The sequence below is a fragment of the Idiotropiscis lumnitzeri genome, chromosome 5 (assembly GCF_059441095.1).
Source record: "Idiotropiscis lumnitzeri isolate Australia: NSW breed Sydney's pygmy pipehorse chromosome 5, RoL_Ilum_1.0, whole genome shotgun sequence".
NCBI classification, from domain to species: Eukaryota; Metazoa; Chordata; class Actinopteri; order Syngnathiformes; family Syngnathidae; genus Idiotropiscis; species Idiotropiscis lumnitzeri.
In genome coordinates, this window is record NC_142395.1 from 26,190,325 (window position 1) to 26,218,147 (window position 27,823).

The following is a 27,823-nucleotide window of genomic DNA, read 5'->3' on the forward strand; positions in this document are numbered from 1 at the left end:
CAGCCAATGAAATGAAACAAAATGCGGCAAATTTGCTTCAGTATGGAAATGAAGAATTTGTACTCTGTTACTTCCCACAACCCCAAAAGAGCACAGCTTGTAGGCCGATATGAGGCCTATCCTCTACAAAAACCAGATCAATGAAGCAAAAATTAGGAATGCGGGTGAGATTGTGAGGAAGGGGAAAATAGAGAAGGGATCCCAGTAGGGGATCCCCGCTGACCTCAGCCGTGTCCGAAATTCAGGCCTGAATCGTGTGTGACCTGTCCTCTGACCCCCGTGAAGGGGGGAGGAGGGTTATTTTAGTGCCACATCAAGGGGTGGCGAAGGGAGGGTGGGGGGTTCCGAGAGAAAATATGGTTGGAGGACACAAAAGGTTCCCACCATGAAGATGATGAAGAGTCCACACCATGGAGCACGTGCTTGCTAAGAGTAAACGTGTGAGGAGTGAGGCTGTATAAAAACAAGGAGGGAATTTCATTAGTGTGATAGAAGCAGTCACATTCAATTGTGTATGTGTGTGTGTCTTATGAAAAGCTGTTGGAATATTTATTCCATATCTTTGCTATCCAGCTTGAGGGCCGTGAACTGGAAGGCACTTCGTCCTTACTCGTAAGATAATTTAGAACACGAGTGAAACAACTGTGGTGCACTTGTAGAAAGTGTCTCAGTAGGTTTATTTTTCACTACTGCATTACCGTATTTTCCGGACTATTAGCCGCCACTTTTTTCCTCAGTTTTGAACTATGCGGCTAATACAGTGGTGCGGCTTTTCTGTGGATTTTTCTTTCACCAGTAGGGGCGCTCTAGAGTTCAGAAAATATTTACTATTTTTTTTTTAAAAAATTCCAAGATAGAAAACTGTGGCTTATAGCCTGGTGCGGCTTGTATATCAAGTTTTTTTTTTTCAAGGCGTTGGTGCGGCTTATATGCAAGCGCGCCTTACGGTCCGGAAAATACAAAATATTTCTTTGTCACAACTACAAGTTACTAGTCAGGCAAAACTGTAAACTAGTTGGCATCTTCGCACGACTACCATTACTGGTAAGCTGGTGACTGTTTTACCAATAATATATTTCCACTACTGCCTTTGACCAGGAACTAGTAGTGGGGAAAAAAAACAGTAAGACAAAGTCATTTTACTCGCATACCCTAGTCCAGGGGGTGGGCCAACTTTCTGATTGGCGGGCCACAATGGGTTCTGAAATTTGATAGAGGGGACCGGACCAGGAGCAGATGGATGGAGTGTTTTGGTAACCTTTTGGTATCAGTCTTTGAAAAACCACAGTGTTTAGAAAATAAAACATTAACAAGGTTTATTCATCAAATTTTTTTAAAACGTTTACCGCATGTGGCCCCCGGGCCGTAGTTTGCCCACGCCTACCCTAGTCCTTATCCTAGTGTGCCGAGTGATAACAAACATTACACGGTACACGGACCTTAAGATGGATATTCAGGATGTTGAATAAATTCTCAAACGATTTCTCAAGCATGAAAGTCTTAAAATTTTGGTTTACTATTCTTGAACATGACGTCATTCATTTGAAAATCCTTTGCAAATCAATCATAGGATGCAACTGAGAAAATCTGAAACAAATCACACGTCCACAAATATGAGGCAGAGTTGTTTTTACATTTCTTTATTAGTCAAATATATCTCTATTTGTTGGCGTTTTCAGCAATTTTTCGATTTTTGAAAACTAACATTTCATTCCATGCTTTAAAGTGTTTTAACATACATTATATAGCACGAATGTCTGCTATAATGCAAAATTGTTATTCCACGTGATATTATCTCATAGACAAAATGCACATTTTAACAGTACTTGCTTTTTCAAGATTAGAACAAAAAGAAAAAGAGGCGATATATCACTTTAAATACGAGAGAGAGAAAGAAGAGAATGTGCTTAACTTCAGCAATGTTCACATGTAAACATTTCAACAGGTGCAATTGAAGCAGAGGATCATTTTAAGAAGTGTGCAGGTGGCAGTTCAGAAGTAAGACTCGTTGGTACGAACAACGTGCGGAACTTTATAAAAGCGTCATAGAGCTTTGTTGTCCGTGACGAGAGCAATAAAAACCCGGTTTAAAAACTTACTACTTATACCACGGTATGACAAGCCTATCTTGAATAAACAGTATGACATGTACAGTACAGTTATTCAATGCTCATAAACTTTTGTCTTAAGTGGAGCGCTGCAATTAGATTCCTGATAAATGATTCAGTCACGTTCTTTTTGCAAAGCTACCGTCCAGCGAAGAAGTATCAAACATCTTACACACGTACAGTAGACGTGGTCGTATAAGAGATGACAATGAGCATAAAGCAGAAGAAAATTTTGAAAAAGTTTTGTAGCGGTTCACCAATGACTTTTTTTTTTCAGCTTGAGTGACTTGTGCAGCCATAATAAAAGCTTCATCATTTTGTAGGCAACAGTTTGCGTGTCTGAACAGAAGCATCTGATGCATAGTATCGTAACATACGCAAACGTCTTGGCATCTGTACGCAGACACGGAAGTCGAGCATTGAACTGCTGGTCCTGGCATTGGTACGTTTTAAACCCGATATACTAGACATATACTTGGCTTACTTGCACATAACCCGCACATTTTTCTGTATTTAAGGCGCATACACTCCCCACCTCAGTGTGTCTAATATACTGGAATGAATTTTGTAAAAGCATTCAACTTCAAAGAAACAATCTGAATTTTGTTAGTTATGAGACGCTTACAGCATCCTTTTTTTTATTTTTTTTTTTAAATGTAGATTATTTTCTCTTAGAAAAGACTTCCTTGTGGGAGTAGATTTAATTACTACTAATTAATACAGTGGTGCCTTGAGATGTGAGTAAACTTGTATCTCAAGGCATCACTGTGGACGACTTCACTGTCATATTTTTTAGTTGTGGGCAGTGATTCCACACCTGGACCCACGATGCTTGTATTATTTACACAATTAACTCTTTACTTTGTACATGGCCTTACTTTAATAAAGTGAAGTAAAAGGACAACTTTCAAAAAAACAGTGACGTGAAAGCTAAGGCATGAAACGTATTATCTGGTTATAAGAAAGTCTCATGCAGGGTTGGAATAATGCAAAGGCTTACACAGGGTCCCGCGCTGCTCGGCCCCCAAATGGCCATTAAAAAAAAATATATATATATATATATAATTTGATTTAAATCTGCATTCAATCAAAAAAACAAATTCGATGGTTCACAAGTTTCAAAATAATAATACAGATAATCGAAGCGATGGGGGCAACTCCGGAGACACCCTGAAAAGCCTGAATATGGCTCTGGTCTCATGGTTAGTGTTTGTCATTTCACTTAAGGTGAAAAGATTCTGATTTGTAAACTTCAGAACACTAGTAGAGATATGACACCTGTCATTCCAGACGTTGTCATTCCTTGAGTTGTCGGTCCTTCGTGCGTCTGACGGCTGCTGCCGGCTGTGATTTGGAACGTCACAACATCCGGCGTCACATGGCTTCCCACTTTTGTGACAATGAATTGATTAATCAATTTCAAAGCCTTGTGCATTCTCGATGGCGATGTGAAGCTTCTCCCTCAGTTCCTCGAAGGACTCATAGGGTGGAAGGTCTAGACGGTTAAAGCTTGATGGGGGAGTGAAAAAAAAAAAAAAAGAAAGACAATCCAAAATGAAATCTTTTGTGATACTGGAGCGCCAAATATTTTTTTTAGATGGTACTAGATGAACATTTTTGAGAACTACTACACAATATGAACTTGTACTAGTAGCACACAGTTTTTAACAAGCGGAGTTTGCCTCAGTAGTAACATTTATTTGTCGTAATAGTATACCAAAGACCACGCTGGACCTGGATGAAGAATAAGGAAGCATGCATTCAAGGGAAGTGTTAAACAGCAAATTACAACATGAGTCCACTAGAGGACGCCAAAACACTGCTAAAATGTCATTGTCATTTTTTTTTTTAATCCCTTCAACTTCTCAAATGAGTCGAGCAAGGAGCATGAGACATAAAATAACGAAAACCAGACCTTCAGCATTAAATACTGATAATCTTAGCGATGTGCCTTGTAAAGTTTCCACAACCTAATGCTCGTTTGCACACATTCACTGGAATTTGAAAAGGTCGAAACTTTAAAAGGCAGCATGGTTTGATTAGTATATTCAATAATTTTTTTAAATTATATGAATATTATATAGTATTTTTGCCTATTCACGCTCCTGAGAAGCCAATCCCTTGATAAAATGAATAAAATTCCCATGACTATTTGACAGGAAATCGAGGAGGATCGCTCACCATGTGTGTGCTCGGGGGAGTTTGTCACGCGTTCCCCACAACTCGATGGTGAAGCGCTGCGGCCCGTTAGATCCTGGAAAATTACATTTCAGACAAACACAAGGGTAATTACAGGTTCATCAAACGTGAGAAACAGCAATTCAGAGAAAGAATGCAAATGTGTGGACCCAAACTGCGGTGCGTCACTAATGCATCTCACCATAGAGTTCCCCAAAACCGTTCATTGGGACTCGGGAGGTTCCTGTCACAAACTGCAAGAGACGAATTCGTTTTTCGGCATCCATCAGCAATACCGCCTACAAAAAGACAGAAGAACAATAATGAAGCTCTTTTGAAATGGAACAATAGCAAACATTCACCCTGCAGCACAAAGTCCTTTGAGATTATAATTATAGTGGCCTTGGGATGTAAATTACATTTGAAATTAATCCGTTCCAGCCTAAAATAAATAAATAAATGGAATTTGTTTTCGACTCTACGACACTCCCTAAAATCATACAGTGGTGATGGGAAAATGAAGCTTCAAATTTGCTTCATGAACCAGCTGTTGTATTTTTAAGTCCTCTAGATGGCACCGTTGCTTTAAATAAAGAGTTTAAAAAATGTCAAGTCCGTGTGTTTTCAGCCCAATGTTGAACCGAGAGTGCCATCTACAGGAGTCCAAAAATACTACAACTGGTTCATGAAGCAGATTTCAAGCTTCTATCTTGAAAAAACGAAACTTGGCTTTTAGTTACGTTTTTATTTCACTTCGGCATTGGGTGGTTTGCATTTGTACAAAACGCTCAGCTCAACAGCAAAAGTCCATGGTTTTGTGGCTTCGGGCATGGAATGTCAACTTACTTTCCAGAACCAGTGGATAACGACGTGATCGGGGCTGTAGCCACTCTTGTACTTGGTGTTCTGTCTCCAGTCGTTCACATCCACATCTCCCAAACCGCACATGAGCAACTGTGGGCGAGAAACAAAACAGATTCATTCGTCATGTTCGTAAAATGAATTACAGAATCAGAGATGGAAAGAAAACTCACCTCGAGCTCATTCTCATCAAAGATCTTGATCAGATCTTGAGGGATCAACTCAAAGAATCCCTGGAAATAAGAGCACGCAAAGATTATTACTCACATTTTAAAAATGTCAAAAGTAAAAGTTTTTTTTTTTTGCGGATGAAAAAGTGTCATTACATCCTTAAATGCAGTCATCTGCTTCTGGATTCGGTTTACAAAGCGCCACTGCATCACCAGACTGTTGATTGGAAAATGTGAGCGATGTGCAATTTAATAACGGCTTGAAATTGGATTGATTTGAACGGAATTTTTGTTTCCAGTTACTTACTGGATGTATTCCTTCTTGTTTTCATTTGTGACGACAATCTCTGCACCGTTGGGCTTCAGCTCATGCTGGTGAGTCTGATGAGGGCAAACGGGATATGAATTACACGGGAAACATATCACATAAGGAGGTAGGGATGGGAAAATGAAGCTTCAAGTTTGCTTCATGAAACAGTTGTTGTATTTTGGAGTCCTGTAGATGGCACTGTTGCTTTAAATAAAAGGTTTAAAAAAAATGGCAAGTCAGTGTGCGTTCAGCCCAATGTTGAACCGAGAGTGCCATCTACTGGAGTCCAAAAATACTACAACTGGTTCACAAAGCGGATTTGAAGCTTCATTTACTCGTCACTATAAGGAGGTAATAAGGAAAACATATGGCATAGAACCGACCTGTCCAAAGAGTTCCTCATCAATGGTGAACATCAAATCCAGGTCAGTTGGATCATTCTCCAAAATCCACTTGAGTGAATTAAAATATTCACTATCCTGATTTGACCGCAAAGAAAATTAAATAAATCATGAGTTCATTTGTAAGGAATTCGTCATTCGCCATAACAGAATGTAAACGTAAAGAGTTCTTCAATTTGGACACTTACGACAGACTCCATGTCCTGCAGGGTAATGGATTTCTGCAGCATCATCTTGTAGAAAGGCCGAATGAAGAAAGCTGGATGCACAATAACAACATAAGGTCACAATCGTTCATTTTGTCTCCAGTCCTAAAATCCTTAAACAATTTTTTTGATCCTTGAAAACTTCCATGGACGTCTACTTTATGCCTTTCAGTGACTCTTCCAGTCTGTCTGCATTTTTAGAGCAACCTGTTGACTTCCCTTCAATGAACTTTAATTTTTAGGTGTTTTTTTCTCATGATGCCAATATGTAAACTGCATGATAATAGCAGTTTAACTACCAATTCAACAAAATATTGCCATTTGGCTCCAACTTGTGCAAACAATAATAAAGCACAGATTTTTTATTTTTTTTATTTTTTTTTAGAGACTGTTAAATTAAGTTATGGTATGGTTGAACTTCATGAGAAAATGTAACCATTTCTTCAACTAGATAAAGTAGGATTATTTATTTAGGATTATCATCAAATAAGTCATGATAGAAAATCGAACAATAATCAACATTTATTACAGAATCTCATTTCGACAGCCTTTTTACTCACATCTTTGTGGTGAATAGGTTGCGTATTTTTATTTTTTTTCAACCTTATTTAACCACAAGAATAGTTCCATTGAGATTCAGAATCTTTTTTGCAAGTCTGGCCAAGACAGCAGCACAATAATTCAATTTATATAACATGTGAAGAGCAAACATATGTTGTATTTTCAAGTGCATGAATTAAAACTATGCTTTAAATCAAAGACGACTAATCGGTTTGTATCAAATGTTTGGGGGTCCCACGCAATGGTCTGTTTCTTCCTGAAATTTCACCTGAAAATTTAATATTCCAACTTTTTGTGAATTCAGTATACTAAAGTGAACCACGACTCACCATCAAGCAGTTTCCCATGCCAGACTGCCATGCCTGCCACACGGCCAATGCACTTGAAATAAGTCAGGTGGTCCTCATTACATAGACCTGAGTTGGGATTAATCTGCAACGTATAGTTGTCCCTGTAAAACCGAGATCATCAGAATTATTGTTATTTAAAGACATAATATTATCTTAGATGACCCACCTCATTGCTTATTCATGTGCTAAAATAAACATTTCCACACTGCTTAACTCATTTAATCCCAGCCATTTTCACGAGAGGAAACATCTCAATCACATTTTTTTCTGGATTTTGACTGATTTGCAAGGCCTTCAGAATATTGTGTTCTAAAGATATAAAAATATGGAGCTATGATGAAAAAAAAAAAAAAAAAAACCAGGACGTATAAATACGTCTTTGGGAGGCGGAGACTACAATTTTGAAAACCTGTATATATACATTTTATGGCTTGAATGAGTTAAGGATGTGTTCCAACACGGATTTGGACTCACGTGGCAGAATATTCAAAGAGTCCGTAGTAGGGGTTGAACATCTCCTTGGACATGAGGAAGAACCACTCCCGAGCCAAACCTCCATAGTCCAACCCCTTTTCTCCCTCAAACTCCACCCACAGTCGCGCTTTCAACAAATCTGGCCGCTTAACGAGGAGTATTTGCCGGTACGAGTCCTCCAGCACCGCATTTCGTCTCACCTTCATGGAAAATTTATTCGGGATGTTGACCTAAAATAAAATATATGTATATTCCTAATTAGAAAACACACCAACAGATTGCTCAGAAAAGGTTGACAACACTCACTGGTTTCTCCAGCTTCTTGCGGAAGTAGTCATACTTCTGTTTGTAATCTCGGGAATAAGGCACTGCCTGTCACCAAGCATACAGGAAAAAAAAAAATCAATCAGTGATTCCATTTTCAACGATTTAAATGTGAGACACAATTGATACTTACTGGTCCAGTTATGGCTGAGGTTTGTAGTCTTGGATCATCCCACTGAGTGATTTTAGTGTCTATGAAATATGGATCAAAGAATTTTAGCGCACAAAAAAAAACATAGATAACTATGATCAGTTGTAAAGCCGATAAGATGAGACGCTCACTGTGATCAATGTAGAATATCCTCCCGTCCGTGTGGACCCTCTCCTCCCAACCAGGCTGGAGAAAATAAAAATGTCAACAAAAGCTCACACAAGCATAAAAATAACAAACTTTCAATACATCTATTGTGCGAACTTACTGGCAATGGTCCAAGATCGGCAGGGTCAAGTGAGGTTCTCCTCCTCACGTGGACGGGAGTCGTAAGCCTGGGATCTTTCTGGTTAGACGCAAACAAACTTGTTTCACTCAAACGGGAAATGATTATGTAAGTGGTTGAGTTAATTGTATAAAGTGAGCCTCATCCACCCATGGTTTGAAGTACACACAATTCCCGACCAATTGTTTTTTTTCTATGGAACCGAATGTAAGAAATTCCTAGACGAGGGACGAGCACTGCCGTGCAGCCTCGTCACCAAAAAATCAAGTATCCGCAATGAAATTAGTTAGGACGCTCTGATTGCAACATAATTTGGAGGAGGATCATTTTTTACGCCGTATGACAATAAAGTGTAATTGCACATCCACTCCAGTAGTTGGCAGTGGCGCGCTCACTTCCCATTGTGCACAGCGAGTATTAACTCTACGCTGTAGGTTTGTTTTGAAACGAAAATGCGATTATTTAGAGTTGCGGCAAAGAATGGGGGGCGTTGCATATTGTTTTCTTCTCGCTAGGGGGGGGGCGTAACAGAAAATAATTGAAAAGCACTGCGCTAATCTAACAAATCTAACGATGGCCAACAACTTTTACAAAAGGACAGTACATCTTCAATTCTCACCCAGGTAGTAGTCTTCGTATTGTGGTCAATGAAAAAGGGTCTTCCATTGGGAGCACTGCGGACCTCCCAGCCAATTGGCATGGAGCCAGACTCAGATGCGGCTTCCCGGCTGGGAGTCTGCTGGGAAGACGCTTCAGGGGATGCAGACGGCATGGGTGGTGTATTAACACTATTCTGTGCAGCCGCTGGTGTGGAATTTGTTCTCTTTAAGGAAAAGAAGAACATTTAAAGAGATGTTATAGCGAGCCTGCATGTTTTGCAACTTATTGAAGACCCTGTAAAGCAGTTGTGGGCCAACTTTTTGATTGGCGGGCCACAATAGGTTCGAAAATTTAACAGAGGGGCTGGAGCAGGAGCACATGGATGGAGTGTTTTGGTAATGTCACGTGAGGAGTGGGGTTTGGACCCAAAAGCAGACAGGAGACGGAGGTGGCGACGTAAAAGTCTTTATATGCAAAATTCCAAGTAATAACAAGCAGGCCTGGATTCAGAACACATGGAAAATGGCTGACATCCTCACACGGAGAAAGCTTGACGGACTGACGGTGCGTCTCTGAATAACTTGCTCTTAAATACTCAAGGAATCAAGCCTATATGACATCATAAAAGAACAGAGCTTAAAAGGACCATAGCAACTGTGTAGCAACGGACACATTAAGGCATATCACAACACCACATGTGGCCCCCGGGCCGTAGTTTGCTCACACCTGCGTCACACCAGTGTCAAAAAAATACATCAAACCCGCCAAAACTGATTAATAAAAAAAAAAAAAAAGGGCCAAATGAATAAAATAAGGCTCCAACGTCATAAAAATAGCGTTTGCCTTCCAACTGTAGGACGGCGTGGGTTTGTCCTTCGAAGGCACTGAAAACAAACCGTGCTTGTCCGTCACCTGTTTATCAAACACATTGGATCATACAGTATGTGCTCTCGTGTGTGCAGCTCATTAGCTCCCAGCCTGGTGAATATAGTAAACAGTTAACGTTACCTTCAATGTCTCTGTTATGTGGGCATCAACACACAACACAGCGAGGTGTTGACATATTGGATGGCCGTGCCGCGGGCTAGCTCAGCGGATTGTTAGCGTGTTAGCCCATGGGCTAGCGAGCATTAAAAAAAAAAAAAATCAATAAATAAATAAATAAATAAATAAAAAAGTTTCTCTACTGTGTGGATGATGAAGTAAAAAAAAAAAAAGATTTTACCCCTTTTCCTCAAGTCGCAACAATTCCGTACTAAATTGTTTTCTGTTTTCAGCACTTACCTTCGCATATTATTATACAATTCGAAAAACTTATTTTACAGGGCCTTGAATCAAAATAAAAATGCTCTACCTGTAATTGGGGTCGTATCCATGAGGTGGTTCGGGTACTGTGGTTGATATAGTAACGTCTTCCTTTACTGTCCCTCTTTTCCTCCCATTCTGGAGGCAGCCCCTTCGAGGTCCGATGCAGCTATTCAATAATAAGAAAATAAATAATAGCGATCACTGTCGGAATCCTTAAAGTCCCAGTAGAGCAAAAAATAAATGTGTTCTGAGTTTGAAATGCCACAGATAAGACGGTTGGTAACAACCCGATGAAATGTCAACGATAAAGAAACAATTATTACAACCTAGGAATGAGGAAATCAAAAATAATTAAAAACAGTTTAATCCTAAACCGCCACAATTCAATTAATTTTCAGACGCACAATTGATTTAGAAAAAAAAAGAAAATCCCTGACCAAGGCGGGGTACACCCTGAACGCGAAAAAGATTTCAACATAAAGAGGAATTAGTAAATGTTAGGAAGCAAATGATTTCATAAAGGAGAGAAATACCACTGAATTAGGAGGATGCTCCTCTGAAGGTGATGCGTGAAAACTTCTTAGGCGAATGGAATGGTTCGAATTACATGCATGATCCTGCAAGCAGAGAGAAGGAAAACATCAACGACAAGACTTATCCATTAGTGTCCATCCTGGCATCTCTGAGGCACATAATTCACATTGATTATATTTTGCTATAACTTCAGTTGTGTATTCTTAGGGCAGGTGTCACCAACATTGTGGATTAATATATGAGTTCTAAAAAAAACAAAAACAATAAATAGCTTACCAATGATTGGACTTTGTGATTTTTCTGTCATGTTGTAGAAATGATCATTTGAAAATGTAAACACTGGTAGAGATTTATAGAAATAAAGTGTTGCAAATTTATAAGTATCTGTTTCCTTACTATTGTCAGAAATGAATTTATTGTTATGATCAGCGTTTGCACATTAATTAATATGAATAATTAATAACAATAGTATTATTTTATTTGGAGCAAATGTGTTATTTCAGAAGTGTGTATCCCAAGAAGCAGCTCTCATCTTGAAAAAGGTCGGTAAATCCTGTTTAGAGGAATGTAACAAAGAAATGACTCACCACCTGAGATGTGGCCACTGGACTATAAAGGTTTCTTAGCTCGTCAGTCAACATCCGTATCTCCGGGGGAATCTGATGTGGGGGCGATGTGAGCTGGCTGCCCTGGTTCGATTCGACCTCATCTTCACTAAAAACCTCCCATTCCAAGACAGTCGGACAGTTAAGCACATGTTGCGATCAGACAAAAAAAAACAAAAAAAACAGAAAAACTCAATCTTGGGATGAACAGCTACTGGTAATCAAATTCAGATCAACATTGTACGATCAACAAAATGCGTAGGCTGCAATTTAGGGTAAAACTAACAAACAAACCGAAAAACTTAATTTTTTGTTATATAGTGTTATATAACATCTAGATAGTGGCGGGCCGTCAAGGCCTTCTCTGCTGGCCGAACATAATCAAGAAAAAAATGATGATATTCTTCACATTGATGACATACGATATCCTAGCGTTGAAGTTTTAGGTGACAGTTTTTAATCCAATCAGTATTCCACTAGCTCGTGTTGCCAGGCAGGTTTCACAATACCAATAGCGCACAATAGTGATGGGTAAATGAAGCTTCATATCTGCTTCATGAACCAGTTGTAGTATTTTTGAACTCCTGTAGATGGCACTCTCAGTTCAACAGCACAATGAATTGACATTTTTTTAAACCCTTTATTTAAAGCAACAGTGCCATCTACAGGACAAAAATAAGAAAATACCTCATCTTGTGCAGTCGTCTCATCGGGGTCAGAGATCTGTCTGCGTGTAATATAATTTTGCGCCCTCTGTCTTGCACTGTTTTGTCGCCTTGTGTCTGCATTAGAGTCACTGTTCAGGAGAGACAAAAATACACTCCGACCGTCAAGACCACGCCATATGTCCCGCACCAGAAATATTACGTCATCATTATGTCTTAACTGTAACGTCGGGGGCCTCCACTGTGTGGTTCTGCTCTCGTGGTGGACATAGAAGGTTCTTCCTAGGTTGTCCTGACGCTCCTCCCAGCCCGGCGGCAGAACAGGTGTCTGCTCACTCTGCATGGGGCCTGACATGTCCTGAGATTCCAAAAACTCCCATGGGGGCTGCACGGAAAGCAAAACATTTTGCTATGCTGTATGCCAAATTCATGCTGTGGTCTCCTTGTATAAACAAATTTTAGAACCCATTGTGGCCCACCAATCAAAAAGGTTTGTCCACCCCTGGTCTGGATGGTCGTTTGTCAACTGTAAATGTCAAGAAATGCTGTTTTTTTTTTTTTAGTGTGTGCATGTGTACTTGGAAATTTTTGAAAATTTTCAAGTCTTGGAAATGCCAGCGATTCGCTGGCTTTTCCAGGAGCGCGGTCAGCGTACCGCTATCACTTAATTGAGTGACAGACTGCATTCATACACACAGTAAGCACAAACATGCACTTGAATGGCAACAGGGTGAAAGTGATGGTAAGTGTCCTCCGTAGTTAATTAGGACATTAGTCAACTCATGAGGAAATTCTCATTTCAACATTTTGGTGTTAATGTTTTAAGCGCTTTTGTTTTTTAATCAACTTCAAATTGGTAAGAGAAAGCAGGCTTTGTCTTTAATTTGGGGGATTATGCAGCCTTGTCGGAGAAAGTGACAACAGGCAATACTTTAAAAAGTGTGTTATAATAAGAGTGTTTTAATCAGTTTACACGTTTAACGAGTTTAAATGAGGTGCAAGTCTCTTTGATGGAAGATTTTGACTTCAATACTGTTGGGCCTGGAACGTTTTGCCCGTTCACTGTGCAGGCTTGTTTTATTCTGTTCCATCAAATTTGTGTGAATAGCAGAGAACACTGAAATTCGATCGATGGGGGTACACAGTAGTTGTTTGGAAGCCACACTTACATCGGTGTTGTCAGTCTGCTCAGTTGGTTCCTCGCTTGATCCAGGGTTTCTTGGCATGTAGGTCATTTTGAGTCGCAGATGGCCCTTAACTCTGGACTTATGACTGCACAAAAAAAAACAAGATGTTATTAATTTTTTTATATATATATATACATATTTTTAAATGAGCCCAAAAATTATTTAACACAAGATTAAAAGCTTAAATAGACATGAAATGATACCAACCTTCTGGGGTGAAGCAAAAAATCCTTGAATGTGTATGGCCTTGCAGTGGGTGAATTATTTGTCTGGAGAAAAAAAAAATAAAACGAAATAAACAACAAACCAAAAACAGTAAAATACATTTTAATATTGAAAGCAAGACAAGGCACTGTTGAGTAAATTTAAAACGTTCACCACCACTTAACGTTCACATGTACATGTAAGGGTTCATTTGTGAACATTTTGTTGACCATAAAACAAACGCAGTAATGTGACATAAACATCTTGGACTGTGTTTCCATAACTGGTGACAATGATGCGGAACAGACCCAACGGCTGAGGGTGTTCATATTTACGTGATGGTAAGACATGGGTGAAGCGGAGGTTTGTGTTCGTGTGGTAAAGCAAATTACATGCGGTGGCCATGGACAGCAAAGAACAATCAACTCAGGACTTGCGGCGGCACGTGGCCAGTAACTTACTGGTATCTGACTGAGAGGAATATCCACCTGTCCCAGAAAGTCATCACGAGTCTGACAAGATAAAGAGGGAGACACAAACACTTTTAGTACACAAATTAAACAAAAATAAATTCAATCATCAGCCTTATGTGCAGTGGATATCAAATTTCCAAAATCAGACTAATTAATCTTTTGAGAGTGTGATGTAAATGTTATAACTTGCCATCAAAGATGAAATGTCTGTTTTTGATTGAGTATTTTTTTTTTAATTACCCACAAAAACTGCGACATAGTGCAGTACAACTTGTGTATGGGTTTTTTTTTCGACCTAATTATGCATTTTTAGGCTGGTTTGATTTATACACCGGAGCGACGTGTAGTCTGGAAAATATGGTAATTGCTGGAATTCTTTTGAAATCACCCATATTGGTCTCCTTTGATTATATCACAAAAGCCTGGTATTTAAACAAAAGCGTAAATGTTTTTAATCCATATATCTCTGCTTAGAAGAAAGTGTTTTGTTCACCAGAATTCATCACACAGATGGAATTGCGCTTAAATCAGACACAAACCAAATACCGTATTTTCCGGACACACCTCGTATATAAGCATCAGCAACTCATTTTGGAAAATAAAAAATAAAAATAAAAAAAAATAAAAAAAAATATATATATATGTTGCAAAAAAAATAGTCTGCCGCATGTGCAGAACGATTTTGTACTGCAAATGCACATAAAAGGTACATAAACAGTGTCTTTTAACACGGAAACAACTTTGCTCATTAAAACAGAACAGACCCAAGAGAAAGAAAAAAAAAAAAAAAAAAAATCGAGATTTATTTAGCATATTTTCTGAACTCTAGAGCACCCCTACTGGCGAAAGAAAAATCCACAGAAAAGCGGCACCGTTGTATTAGCCGCATGATTCAAAATCTGGGAGAAAAGTAGCGGCTTACTGTCCCGGAAAATACGGTAATTACCGCATGCCATCATAGATTTTAGAAAGCAAAATGCTTCGGGCTAACAACACAGGAGAGTTAGTCAATTTGACACCAAATGTACACCCCTGCCTGACAGGTCAAAGTGTCTAACGGCAGTACAGTGTTTACGTGAGCAACTATAGATCAGGGAATCCTTCAGCCTACCAATAGCCAAGCTCGGAAAGTCTCGAGTGGAAACACGACAGTCAACATGCGTTGCATATTCCATGTCACAATTTTCAGTTCAAGAAACAGTTTCCTCCCTGGGACCTGGAGAGTCCAATCACACATCTACAGTATTATAATTAATCGGCTAATATTGGAAAATATCCAAAAAGAGGAATAAAATAAGAAAAGGACAGTCAAGGCACACTTGACTTTTACACAATCAAAAAAATATGAACAGTAAATAATTTCTTTTTTTCTCCATCTGCCCCTCTAAGAACTACGGTTACAAGTTCGTTGTCGTTTGCTCCCGTCACGAATCGACCTCAGCTGAATTCGATCATGTTAAAACCTGACCTTCTCGTAAACATCAGATTCAAAAGATCAAGAGTCAAATTGTATGAATAATCTTGAGCCTAATTGGGGAAAATGATCCTTTCAATGAAATGTCAGTGCAGTGTTTCATAAACGGTTAAAGTGACAGTGATGACAATCCCAGCTGGTTTAAAAAAAAAAAAAAACATATTGCCGGAGATTTCCATATCTGTAACATGAATATGAACATAGTCAAAGACAAAATTATACTGTCGGAAAATTGCTGAGACCAAAGTCTGCTCAATTTTGAGGTTGGTGGCAAAGTGTCCACCCGGTGAGGCATCTGGGAAGCAAAGTAAGCGATATTCATCTCTACTTGGCAACTTTTAACGACTTGACAGGTGGAACGCAGAGCTTGTGAAAGTGAAACTTCAACTTCTGACACGCAAGCCGGCTAATGTGATTGAAACGCCAGTAGAACAAAGTGTCAAAAATGAAGCCAGCCTGATCAGGTGATTTTCAAAATATCGTCGACAAATTCGCTGTCAAATTTGTTCAATTGATCATCAGCAGAAACGCCGATAGGATATGATCTAATAAATAACTCAGAGAAAAAAAAAAAAAAAAACAAGCTGCCCTTCTGCTGCTGCGTTACATGTTTACATTTTATTATAGCAAGGCAAGGCTTGGAAAATTACTGGGCTCTGCTCCTCCTCAGCTAAATTCTCCAAACAACGCTAACACCCCCGAATGGAATCTGGCAGAGTTACAACTTGAACTCGGAAATGTAGACAACCATGCCCCCCTCACAGAACGGGTGGCAGGTGCACTGCAACACTTAGCCTGTCAAGCGACCCTCTAACGGCATTTAGGTCAAGCTGTACATAGCAGATGTTCTCGTGATTGCAGTTCGCCGGACATTTCGACGACATCTTACCACTCCATGAAACCGTTATGGGCAACGGGATTGATTCGGAGTCTTGTTTGAGTAACTTGTGGTCAGTTGTTCATTAGCTCATGACATCATCCATGTGCTGATAAGAGGTGACCCATGTGTCCAAAACATTTTTACTCATCTTTAACAGTTACGCCCTGCTAAACTGATTGTGTAATAAACATGTTGTAACATTTTCCATAAGGGCCTACGTCTAATTTTTCCAGTCCTAATGTGGACTATATTGTATCTTGAGTCATTCTATATTCATTAATAAATTATGGAGGGAAAAATAAATAAGTCATTTTAAATCTATAAATAAATAAAAATAAATAAAAATAAATAAATACATTAGTTAATATAAATAAATTAATTTAAAAATTCTGAATTCTAATCTTCCTTGATAAATATTGCCCCCCATGATCAAATTTTTTTTTCAGAACAGCATGGTTACAAATGATAATTGTATTAAGTTCATTTTGTCTTCTTCTTATTATCAAAATTGTGACCGATTCATTTTTCACAGACAATATTGTTTTCGGTTCTTTTGTTTCGCGTGACCATTTTTGACAGGTAAGTCACGCCCTCATCTGATAAAGACGAGTGTCATGTGACACTCTGAAGAAAGCGAAACACTCGCCGAAACATGTCAGACGACAAAACAACCAAAAAACGATATTGTCTTCTATAAATCAATCAGTCAAAATAGAGATACAAATGATGCTACTTGAGCGTTTTTCGAGATACGAGCTTTTATTTGGCTGATTTTTTTTTTTTTGCTTTGATTCAAGACACGAGTGCTGTATGTTGGCACATCAATCGTAGTACGGCAGATTAGAATTATAAACAGCATTAAAAAAACGTCTGTTTTAAGATATTTATCGACTTTCCCTGTTGGTACAGTCAAGCGAAACATAAAATAAAAACAATTACACAACTTTGTCCAGACGTGACTAAAAAAATTGCAATCTCGACACAAGATCATCTTTCATACGACGCAGGGAACGTGTTTACAATATCCAAGCGTCAGCCAGTAAAACGCCACATTTTAATTCCTCTTCGAGACTGTTTACATACCTGAGCACACGCTGCAATTCTGGTTTGCAGCACAGTTAGCAACAAAAGGTTCGACGGTTGTGTATTTAACGTCTGAGTGTGAGCAAATGCAGAACTACCAGTTTATCTATGAAATGATCGTAAAAAGTAAGGATCCTTTAGGGGCAATGCGATTCGTGACAAGTGAACCACGCACCTGGATTCGTAATGGCGACCAGATATCAATTATGGTGGGAGTCATTTTTTTGATTAACAGCTCATGTTCATACTTCAAGGGCTGAGACTATTTTTGGGGGGTCTTATTCAAGGAAAAACCCGAAAAAAAAAAATTTCGTAAAAATCAAATTTTAAATAAAAAATCATTTGTCATGATCACGCAATATATAAAAAAACTGAATAAATAAAAAAAAATCAGGATTTACAGGATGAACTTTCAAATAGCTGCGCATCAAATACTGCAGACTCTTACATGACAAGATGCTAAATGCAACGGGGTGGGGTGGGCTGGCTGACACCTGATCCTTCATAAACACAGTATGACAGGAGCACCCACAGCTTTTACTGAGAAAGGCTCAGGCTCCCACCCTGCCAACATTGACACCCACCAAAACCATCCCAGCCCATTTCCAGACATGGTTGCTCGAACTGTGTGCCGCTTTAGTATCACGCTGTTAAATTTGAATCCACGGGACTGAGCCGTGCTACAGAGCACCAGACTATCTGGAGTCACGGGGAATATTTCAGAAGCACTTTATTTATATCAGCACGGGGCAGTGCTTTTCTCACCACTAATATTAGCTCGGGTAAATACTTAGGGGGATTACTCAGAGAGCAGAGAATAATGGTATATTGTGAGTAATATTAAATGGAGGTTGCATACTTGAAGGGAAAATGAAGCTTCACACTTGCTTCACGAAGCAGTTGTTGTATTTTTGAGTCCTGTAGATGGCACTGTTGGTTTAAAAAAAGTCAAGTCAGTGTGCTTTCAATGTTGAACCGAGAGTGCCATGTACAGGAGTCCAAAAATACTACAACTGGTTCATGAAACAGATTTGAAGCTTCATTTACCAATCACTGCTTGAGGCCATTCTAGATTCAATAATTTAGGGGAGAAAAAAAATTGCAAACAGATTTACTGTAAAATAAATGAATCTGACTTTACTTAAATCATTTACTACCATTGACGGCTTAAGACGTCAAAGATCCAATCCATTTTTTGACGCGGCTGGTGGTGAATTAGTTGACTACAGCAATCTTTCCTACTGGTTGCACTCACGTCAGTATAAAAGCTTTCAGGGACAAAACCAGTGGAGTGATACGGAACTGAATTACAAAATATTCAACGTCATTAAATGGGTCCTATAAATACAGTACTGGACAATCAACATGCTAAATTAAGCTTAAGATGAGCACAGTATTTTGCTGCTACATAAATTGTGTTCCATGACTCAACGCTCATCGCACTCATTCAGAAAAATGTCACTTGAAGCGGAGAATCTACTTCAACCGGTTTGACAACATTATACAAAAAAAAAAAAATAAGGTAAATGAAAGCTGCTTGCCTTTGACGTCAGAAAGAAAGAAAATATATTTTCAGCTCAGCTAGCAGTGAACGTCAAACAAAGACACTCACCTCTGCACTCTGACTGAAAATCTTTGCGAAACTGTCCCCTTTGCAGCTTTCGTCTGCATCATTTGGTAAGCTCGGCAATTTACTTGGACACCATGGCGACAGATGAATGTGCACGTGAGGAGAGCGTGTACTACCAAGTTTTGCGTTTGAAACATGACAGGAAATCCCAGTCTTCGAATAGGGCACCTCCAAGGAAAAACTCCGCTGTATGGCGCGGGGGCAACGGTTTTGATCGAAGCTTTCCTGCTCTTTTGAAAAGTCACTGCATTTTTCCTCCGACCCTTTCACCGAGGAGAACAAACAAGCCGAGGTACTCCGGTACAGTTTTTTCTCAGTGTCCCGTTGAGTCTCCGGCTCTGCGACTGAATTGGGAGCATCAGGAAATCCCGCATTGATTTCACACAATGAAGCTGCTCCTTTCCCAGCCAGAACTGGTCTCTGATGGGCAAAGTGGAGCAGAACGCTCCTGGAGCAATGATGCGAGGTATCATGAGATGATGACAGTTCCGTCACATTATTCCTGCCCACTTGGCATTTGGCTTTGTCTTGGAAAGGAATATTAAAATGTACCATATGTTTGTCAGATGAAGGGTTTCCTTTCAGACAATGTTGGCCAGTTGTGGCCGTTGCAGCCTCTTTCCAAGTCACTTCCTCTTCATCCCACGGTGAATCGGCGGTACATGTCTGGAGAGGAGCTCTTGTTCCGAGGAGAGCAGGAAGAGTAACTGGGTTCACTGGGGAAGCAGGTGGCGTGCTGCAGGGACTCTTTGGGAAAATAACCAAGGAGGAACAACGTCTCAAGGGAACTTTGGACTTGCAGCAGAGAACGCTCGGTACGGTAGCCCTGCGTTTTTCTGGAGTCTCCGGCTCAAAGATACTGTTGCTACTCCAGTATCCGGCGTCGCTGGCCATACTGCTGCTACACGAACCCCCATCAGAGCCTGCAACTGCCGTTTCTACACTCCGGGGGTCTCCATCCCCTTCAGTGCCATTCGGGTCTCCACTGAGTGTGGCGCAGGGTTGGAGAGAGATCTGCACAACGCTTTTTTGACTACATCCTTTTGTTTGAACCCTCGGGATCAATACTGAAGAATATCGTTGTAAATTCCCGTAATCAGGTGACAGGGAAGTCACCTTGAAGTGTAGAGAACTGCGCGCCAGACTCTCTGTGAGGCGATCAGCTGACAAAATGACTCCACTCTCCTCACCATGGCTGCTGAGGCACTCTGACAGAGGGTCGGTGTGGCTTCTCCTTGACGCAAAGTCCAGACGGAGCCGGTGTGCCATTCGTTTAACTCTCTAACCCCTGCAGCACGGAGGAGTGCTGCATGATTAAAGTTGGGGATCGGGGGGGGAAAAGCAAAGCCAAGCAACTGCTCCGTGCTTTGCGATCACAATCATTAGTGGGTGTACATAGCCAAAATAGCTCTGGTGACATCCTACATTCCACTGCAGGCTGATCTCAACTTTTAGTCCGAGGAGGTCAGTGCTCCTGTTTGGCGACATGAGCCAAGCGCACAACCTTTGAAACAAGAGCAATTCCAGGATTTAAGCCTTCAATGGAGAGCAAAAATATTTGGAATTTTAAAGGACAGATACTTTGCCACTCATGTTTATTAATGATTAATAACCTTAACCTTTCAGCTAGTTAAGTTGAACCCCGGGTTCCAGCGCCTGTCTTGTCCGGTCGCCTCACTCAAGTAGAAGAGCCGAAACCAAAATCAAAACGGAATCCTTCAGAGTTGCGCCTCAAACCGAAGCGCTGCTAAACTGTTACATCTGCCTTCCCACTCAAGACTCGACTTCCTGCTGCGGCTAGGCTTCTAATCTTTCTGCCTCTTTGGTGCCTCCACAAATATTTTTACCCGCTGCTATTGAATTTCAGGAAATCAAGGGAGAGGAATCTCTTGATATCAGTGGCGGTTAACCAAATCACAATGTGCAAAAACACTTGGTCTCATATCATGAAACGGTTCTTCACTTGTGCGACTTTGCAAGCAACAGAAATAAAGTTGTAAATCTGTAACGGGATCTGCCCCCCGACAGAAAATAGAAGATAAGAGCAAGGGCGACCTGATTTGACTGTGGCATGACTGCTGTTATATGACACCTCATGTAACAGTCCGTACTGGTCTGATTTCCTTTCACTGCTGTCGCTGTTTATTAATGGTGGGCTATTGTGAACCAGGTTGTGCTATTTAAATGAGCATGCTCTAAACCTTGTGACCGGCTATTAATTGATGGGGCACGGAATAAATAATGGATGACGCCTGTGTATTTATGTCCAGTCACAAGTGATAGGACAATGAAGCGCTCCGCCTCTGAGGTAATACCAGAATGTATCAAAAAAAGATTACCTCAACACCTGCGTAGCAGTTCCATGACCTTATTTTAAAGCAGGAAAAGCCAAAAGGATCACCATTACGTTTGAATATTATTTGGACGGTGAAATCATCAGGAAACCTTGGGCAGCGTGGATAACAACCTGAAGTTTTAATGTCAGACATTAGTCACTCGCTTTCCGGATATGCTGCCATGAAACATATAGGACATAAAAAGATTTAGGAGGCAAAAGGTCAAGTTGAGGCTATAAAAAAAATAATAATCAAACCTGTTCTATTTCCATTAACTACATTTTGCAGTCAACCAATCAATAGAAGCATTTCTTCTAGCCCCGCCCCTGTACCAAGACAAGTCAGGTGGTACCCAAAGAAAATAAATATCCAGGATTCTTGTGACTTTTAACGACTTTTGAAAAGCCATCCAACCATCCCTTATGTGTACCACTTGTCCGCTGTTGGAGCCTATCACAGCGATCTTCGGGCAGTCGGCGGCGCTGTTTGCCAGCCAATTGCAGGACTTTTGGAAATGAAAATGAAAAACAATGCTTACAGAAATGAAGCAAGCAGAAACACGCTGCTTATTGGAAACTTGGACATGGCTCAGATCACAACAGATAATGATTTTAGATCAAGGAAGGTTTTTACTTGGCATCATTTCTGATCAGAGAGGAGAGTGGAGAAGCCTTGAGCGGGACACTACAGCCAGCTTTGCGTCAATTTGAGCCAAGAAAAACGCTGCGAATGCTGGTCAAGAGCATTGTTTGATTCAGGGTTTAAAAACTCACATATGAGCATGATACACTGTGTTTTAGAAGCCGTTTTTGTCTGGGTATCGTAATCAATTAATTGAGCATGTGGATTTCAATTTACCTGACTGGTTGTTGAAAACAACAAATTGGAGTAGAGCAGAGGAACTTTTATTCAATCACAACGTATTTTTGTTCGAAAGTGAAACTTGGACTTCCTCTAGACAGGTCAGCATTTTGTTGCAGGCATCGAATCAGGAGTTTAGAACATTTAGAAAGGTTCTCATGTCCACCATAACAATATTTTAAAAGTACATTTTCGGCTAACACGTTCAATTGCTAACCTCTTTGCGTGATCTTATTTGGCTGCAAAAGTAGTGATGGGTAAATGAAGCTTCAAATCTGCTTCATGAATCAGTTGTAGTATTTTGGGACTCCTTTAGATGGCACTCTCGGTTCAACATTGGTCTGAAAGCACACTGACTTGCCATTTTTTAAACCTTTTATTTTAAAGCAACGGTGCCATCGAGAAGACTCCAAAATACAACAACTGCTTCATGACGCAAACTTGAAGCTTCATTTTCCCATCACTATGCAAAAGATAAGGATCCTTTTAATGTAACTAGAATAACTAGTCACATGCTCACACACCCACCTATTATCGAACATTCCTATGATCGGAGTTCAACAGCTCAAGGGACATGAGAATTCCTATCATTTTTTTGTACACCTTTAAGCAATGTGTGTTGGAATGGGTTTGTTTTTTCTTTTCTTTTTTAGATTTACCCATATTTACAGCTTGAGATAATAAGCTGTTGCGTTTGTCAAACACTGTGCTGTACGTCATGGCAAAATAAGGGCCGCTTAATCCATAACAGGCAGTCAAACCTAACGTAACCCTGCAAAGCAGTCTTGGCTTTATCCAACTAAATAAAAAAGGATTTCAGATACCGATATTGTTACAATAGGTTGAATTCAATGGGTACAAAAATCTTCCTTTGAAACACTAAACTGTGCCACTAAAATCTCAGGAACAGCACCATAATTGTCATTAGTCAATGTGTTGTAGGGAGCAACATCAGAACTATCCTTTCACGCGGGTGCGTAAAGTTGCAAAACATTAAAAAAAAAAAATACAATTGTTTAAATGTTCTCATCTTGTAAATATTCTCAGTAAATTCAGCACAATGACTCCTGCACAAATATGCTCACCGACAGGCATGTACAGAGCAGCAATTAAAAGGACAACATTGTGTAACATTCTCGTCAGGCAAGAAGGCAACTCCTTTGAGGTTGCAAATATGCATATCACTTACCAGGCGGTTTTCATCAAACACTTCCAGCAGGAGGCGGTGCTTCATGGGATGGACCTCAAATATGAAGGAGATCAGAACCAATTAATGATTTGTTCAACAATGCTTCAGATTCAGCAGTGCCAAAAGTTTCAACTAAAGTATTTCAGGTTCACAGGTCGTTCATGTAAGCAGGGTGGAGTAGTGGTTAGCATTAGCACATCATCAAATGCTTTAGGTTGCATGTTTTCTAGCCTTCTTGGAACGTGCACGTTAGCTTTCTTGAAGAAACTAAGAGGTTGACGCTTTACAAATTGATTGCTTGTTGCATTTTTAGGAATTAACAACACTGACTCTTTACGGCAACAGGTGCGGTGGATTGGCGCATTAAGCTAGCAGCGCTAGCTAAAGTGTTGTTGAAGTGTATTGGTAGAGGAACGAAGCGGGAGAAGCTACAATTGGTTAGGGGACATGAGGCGATTGAGACAAGCAGCTGTCAAAGTCATGTTGACAGAGGCATTATGTGCAATAAAATGAGATTTATTCCGTGTATTTTAATCTACAGAAAAGCCGCACCTTTGTATTAGCCGCATGGTTCAAAATCTTGGAAAAAGGTAGCGGCTTATAGTCCGGAAAATACAGCAGTAAAAAAAACTTGGGAAAAAAAAAAAAAAAGCAAGTTGACGACGGTAAGATATATCAATAATCTCACTGATTAACCTAAATTGACACGGCTATCATTACTTTAGCGTTGACTACAAAAAAATCTGAAGTCATTCAACTCTTAATGTACCTTAAGTGGCAGGGTGTGACGTGCATATCTGACAAAGAAGTCACTAAGTGGACAGATAGTATGGTCATGTGCTGCAATTCAATATCCACTTACTTTAAAATAGAATTCCTCATTCCATTTTGGATCCAGCGACTTCAGGTGACAGCAGACGAGGCAAAAAACAAACAAAAAAAAACCACATGAGTACATACTGTACACAACACAACACATAACAGCATACAAATGAAGTCACCTTTTTAATTGTTTTAGTTTGGTGACTTGCGATTTCTCCACTGGAAGGATCATAGAGAGACAGTCTTGTGTACGGATCACTGCAAGAGAAACAAAATAAAAATGTGGTCATGAAGTAAACAATGATCTGCAGAGGACAGTTGTGTATGAGTTTTTGGTGACCAAAGTAACATTAACATAATGGTTAATGGCTCAGCTACTTTTCACTTCACGCAAAATGGACCTTAATAGTGATTTCACAAGGAGTTGGGTCAATGTGACGCACATTAAAACCACATCCAGTCTTATATTGCCCATTAGTCCAGTGCATTAGTTATGTATTAGCAAGCTGGTGGTTCACTACAGTTTTCCAAAGTAATATAAATAATTCTGGATATCAGCAGTAAACATTGGGTTGCTCAAGTTTTTTTTTTGTCTTTTGGTAAAATTCTGCAATTCAAATGCTAATTGTAATTATTAGAAAACTGCTTTTTTTTTTACGAGATAAAAATGTGGCGGGTAACTAATATAACGGTTACACATTAACCTTCATTGCTCTCAGAGGAACTAAAAGGATTTCAAAGGTCAGAGAGCTTCGAGAAAAATAAAATAACATGAAAATAAATAAATAAATAAATTTGCAGGAGTTTTTTTGTAACGCGTAGGAAAAATCTTTTTTCATCCTGAAAATTTGTGCGGCACTGATTAAAATTTAAGATCACAATATGACAATAATTACTGTACTAGTTGTACATCAAATATTTGACTTACCTTGCTCCAAGGATATCTTTTTTAGCTAGGCCGATCCCAGCAATAACCTCGACTTTAAGGACTCTGGATTCACCCTAAAATAAACAAGTATAAAAGAATGAAATTATGCATGCAATCTTTATAAAAAATATTAACAATATGTGCTTTTCAATTATAATCTATGAATGATGACTTGTATTGAAAAGAATGATGAGGGTGAAATACTTATATAGCTTACAATACATAATCGAATCACTCGGCTTCCATCAGCCAATCTAGTGGTTGGAATGTCAAACATGAAATAATTTACTCGTAAAGTCTCACTGCAAGCTAGTTGGGCAAAAGGGGCACAAGCATTTGAAAACAATTACCAAGAAGACTTTTACGAGTGCACCACAATCATTCTATAGTGTACTTAATTGTTTTACTAGCAGTGATAGAAGCTAAAGTACACCACTAAAATACTGTACTTAAGTAGTTTTATCCCATGGATGTACACTTTCACTTTACTTGAGTATTTATTTTTGTGACAACTTTTTACTTGTGTACTCCCTTGCTTACTTTGTCACGATAACTTTTAGTTCTCTACATACAAATACCATATCCAGTACTGTATAGTGATTAGGGAGTAGAGAATGAGTGATTCCAAAAACAACCTGTGACTTTCATCACGTACACTTCTGTTAAAGTTTCTTCTGACGTCACATATGGATGACGTGTAGGAGAATGACAAGATTGCGCAATGACTGACAGGAAAGACATGACTGGGTTGCCCCAAAACAGGAAGTGTTCTTCTAGAGATCAATAACTGTTGAGCTCGAAATACTGCAACAACTTTCTTAAAAAAACAGTCGCGTCAACTAATTAAGCAGACTGGGCGACAAGTACTCGTTTGGAACTAGTGAAACGTAAACACGCTAATTGGCTAATTGTAGAAACCTTCGCAGTTCCTCGTTAGCAAGCTAGCAAGAAGGAGGAGTGGTCACGTGAACAAAGTCGACGTTCACCGCCGCCAAAATCTGTTGCTAGACTTTCTTTTACCTCCTCGTTGCCCCCAAGTTCTCGGATCTCCGGCGAAAGGGCGGCCATTATATTCCAAGCTTTCGCCTCCTGGAGGAAGAAAGCAGTTAAACGCCACTTGTTGTGGTTCCCGCGCGGTTTGTAGTTGCGACTCTTGAGATGATTTCCTCCGTATGTTTACGCGAGGAAGTGCGACATGGCGGTCACTCCCTCGATCCATCCCTCCCGCCTCCCCTTGGGCTTCCTCCTCCTCCTCCTCCTCCGCCTTTTACTTGAGGAAAACACCCTAACCATCTTCAATCATCTTGGACTTTTGTGTTCTCTGGCAATAGACGCACGTAACGTACCAAACGAAAGCGGAGACTTTCACGAGAAAAACACTTTGTTTCGAGTATTTGAGGGAGGGCTACGAGTTGGTTTTGCCCAAAAACACTTGTCTGACCAAAAAGCGGAGAAAACGAGTCTTTTATCAAAATAGCGCGGAACAATGACTGATATTTGACACTAATATATATATATATATATATATATATATATATCCCTCCCTCAGAAGAACCATCCTGTCCCTGTCCTGAACTATAGTTAAAAAAAACCCCAATAAAAATCCAATCCTGTGCCGTCCCGTACCGCTCTTGTTATGGAGGTCAGCTACATTAAACAAAAAAAAACATTATGTTGCATTTTATTCATTTATCACCACCCCCTGTTTCCTTGCGGATTCACCATTTTGTTCAACATTTGTTTTTCCTACTGGATAATCCCGCTCTCGTCTGCTCCTGTCCTGGCCCGTTCCTGTGATTCAAGCTAAAATTGACCCCCATCCAGTGGGAATCCTGTGCCTCTACTGCTTCCAAATGTTACAGATTGTCTGTATTTATTTACGGAACTCACTGGATGCTATCTCCTTATCCCCATAACAGTGATTGTTAAGGATATTTCGAGATACACTTCGAAGGATTTTGCCCCAAAATATCTTTACAATTGCCTTTTCATTTGACCATATATGACTCGCACATCTTCTAAATAAAAGATTAACAATTTATCTCTTCACAAGGGGTATTCTTGCAAACCTCTGGAAAACAATTTTCAGACTGGAATCAGATTTGAATATCCCACGCTGTATCTATAGAGGTGACGTCATGCATGTTCTCGTCATTGTCTGACGGAGTCGTGAGTCGTCTTTTGCTTTACTATAATGGATTCTCAATCTGTTCAGAAGAGACTGCCGTCGAGCACACGGACTTTAAGGTCAAACCTATTTTCAGTGTGAAATTGTGGCTGGTTATTAAATCCAACTGCACACTACCACCCATTCACAATTTCTGCCTTTGCAAAACAATTATTTAGAATTCTGTCACTGTCGGAGAGGAGTTACTCAAATTGGTCGGTTAATTACAGTTAATGGAAACTGCGACTACGGGTAAAGCATCACTGCTCCACTTGACACCTTGTTCGGAACATATCCATTATTCATGTCACGAGTTCGACCTGACGTTTGTCTAATAGTGTGCGTGAGTCATCATAGTGGAAAACACCTGTTGATTATTTAAAGGTATGTTCATAAAATTATTGCGGAATGAGAAGCCGATACTTATCGTATACGATGTCATTATTAAATTGTCTAGGACAACTTTCGAAAAGATGTTTGAGTGTGACAAATGTCGA

At 39.7% G+C, this 27,823-nt stretch overlaps 1 protein-coding gene across 2 annotated transcripts; it reads right to left on the reverse strand.

Moving 5' to 3' along the window:
• Positions 1 to 1,624: 1,624 nt before the first annotated feature.
• nedd4a (NEDD4 E3 ubiquitin protein ligase a) lies at positions 1,625 to 26,370 on the reverse strand. Of its 2 annotated transcripts, XM_088296102.1 has the most exons (29): positions 26,180 to 26,370; positions 25,160 to 25,233; positions 24,411 to 24,489; positions 24,272 to 24,310; positions 23,410 to 23,463; positions 13,945 to 13,995; positions 13,487 to 13,548; positions 13,262 to 13,364; positions 12,314 to 12,477; positions 12,115 to 12,223; positions 11,410 to 11,544; positions 10,822 to 10,905; positions 10,335 to 10,454; positions 9,000 to 9,203; positions 8,363 to 8,440; positions 8,226 to 8,280; positions 8,077 to 8,135; positions 7,926 to 7,991; positions 7,620 to 7,849; positions 7,125 to 7,246; positions 6,217 to 6,287; positions 6,011 to 6,106; positions 5,625 to 5,698; positions 5,474 to 5,534; positions 5,321 to 5,380; positions 5,133 to 5,240; positions 4,489 to 4,585; positions 4,290 to 4,362; positions 1,625 to 3,617 (listed from the first exon to the last, which is right to left on the reverse strand). In XM_088296102.1, the coding sequence occupies exons 1-29, from the start codon at positions 26,225 to 26,227 to the stop codon at positions 3,518 to 3,520; spliced, it is 2,676 nt and encodes an 891-aa protein (XP_088152228.1). In that variant the 5' UTR covers positions 26,228 to 26,370; the 3' UTR covers positions 1,625 to 3,517. The 2 variants fall into 2 exon arrangements, with proteins under 2 accessions (XP_088152228.1, XP_088152225.1); XM_088296099.1 differs by lacking the exons at positions 23,410 to 23,463; positions 24,272 to 24,310; positions 24,411 to 24,489; positions 25,160 to 25,233; positions 26,180 to 26,370 and adding an exon at positions 19,006 to 20,292 and having other exon boundaries at positions 11,410 to 11,554; positions 12,116 to 12,223.
• Between the last annotated feature and the right edge of the window lie 1,453 nt (positions 26,371 to 27,823).

Excerpts from the sequence above, each read along its gene's own strand:
- nedd4a (XM_088296099.1), bottom strand. The coding sequence starts at position 20,292 with ATGGCACACCGGCTCCGTCTGGACTTTGCGTCAAGGAGAAGCCACACC. Across the intron at positions 10,906-11,409 it reads CAGTGGCCACATCTCAGGTG|GATCATGCATGTAATTCGAA; the intron begins GTGAGTCATTTC and ends CTCTGCTTGCAG. Across the intron at positions 5,381-5,473 it reads AGATGACTGCATTTAAGGAT|GGATTCTTTGAGTTGATCCC; the intron begins GTAATGACACTT and ends TCTTATTTCCAG.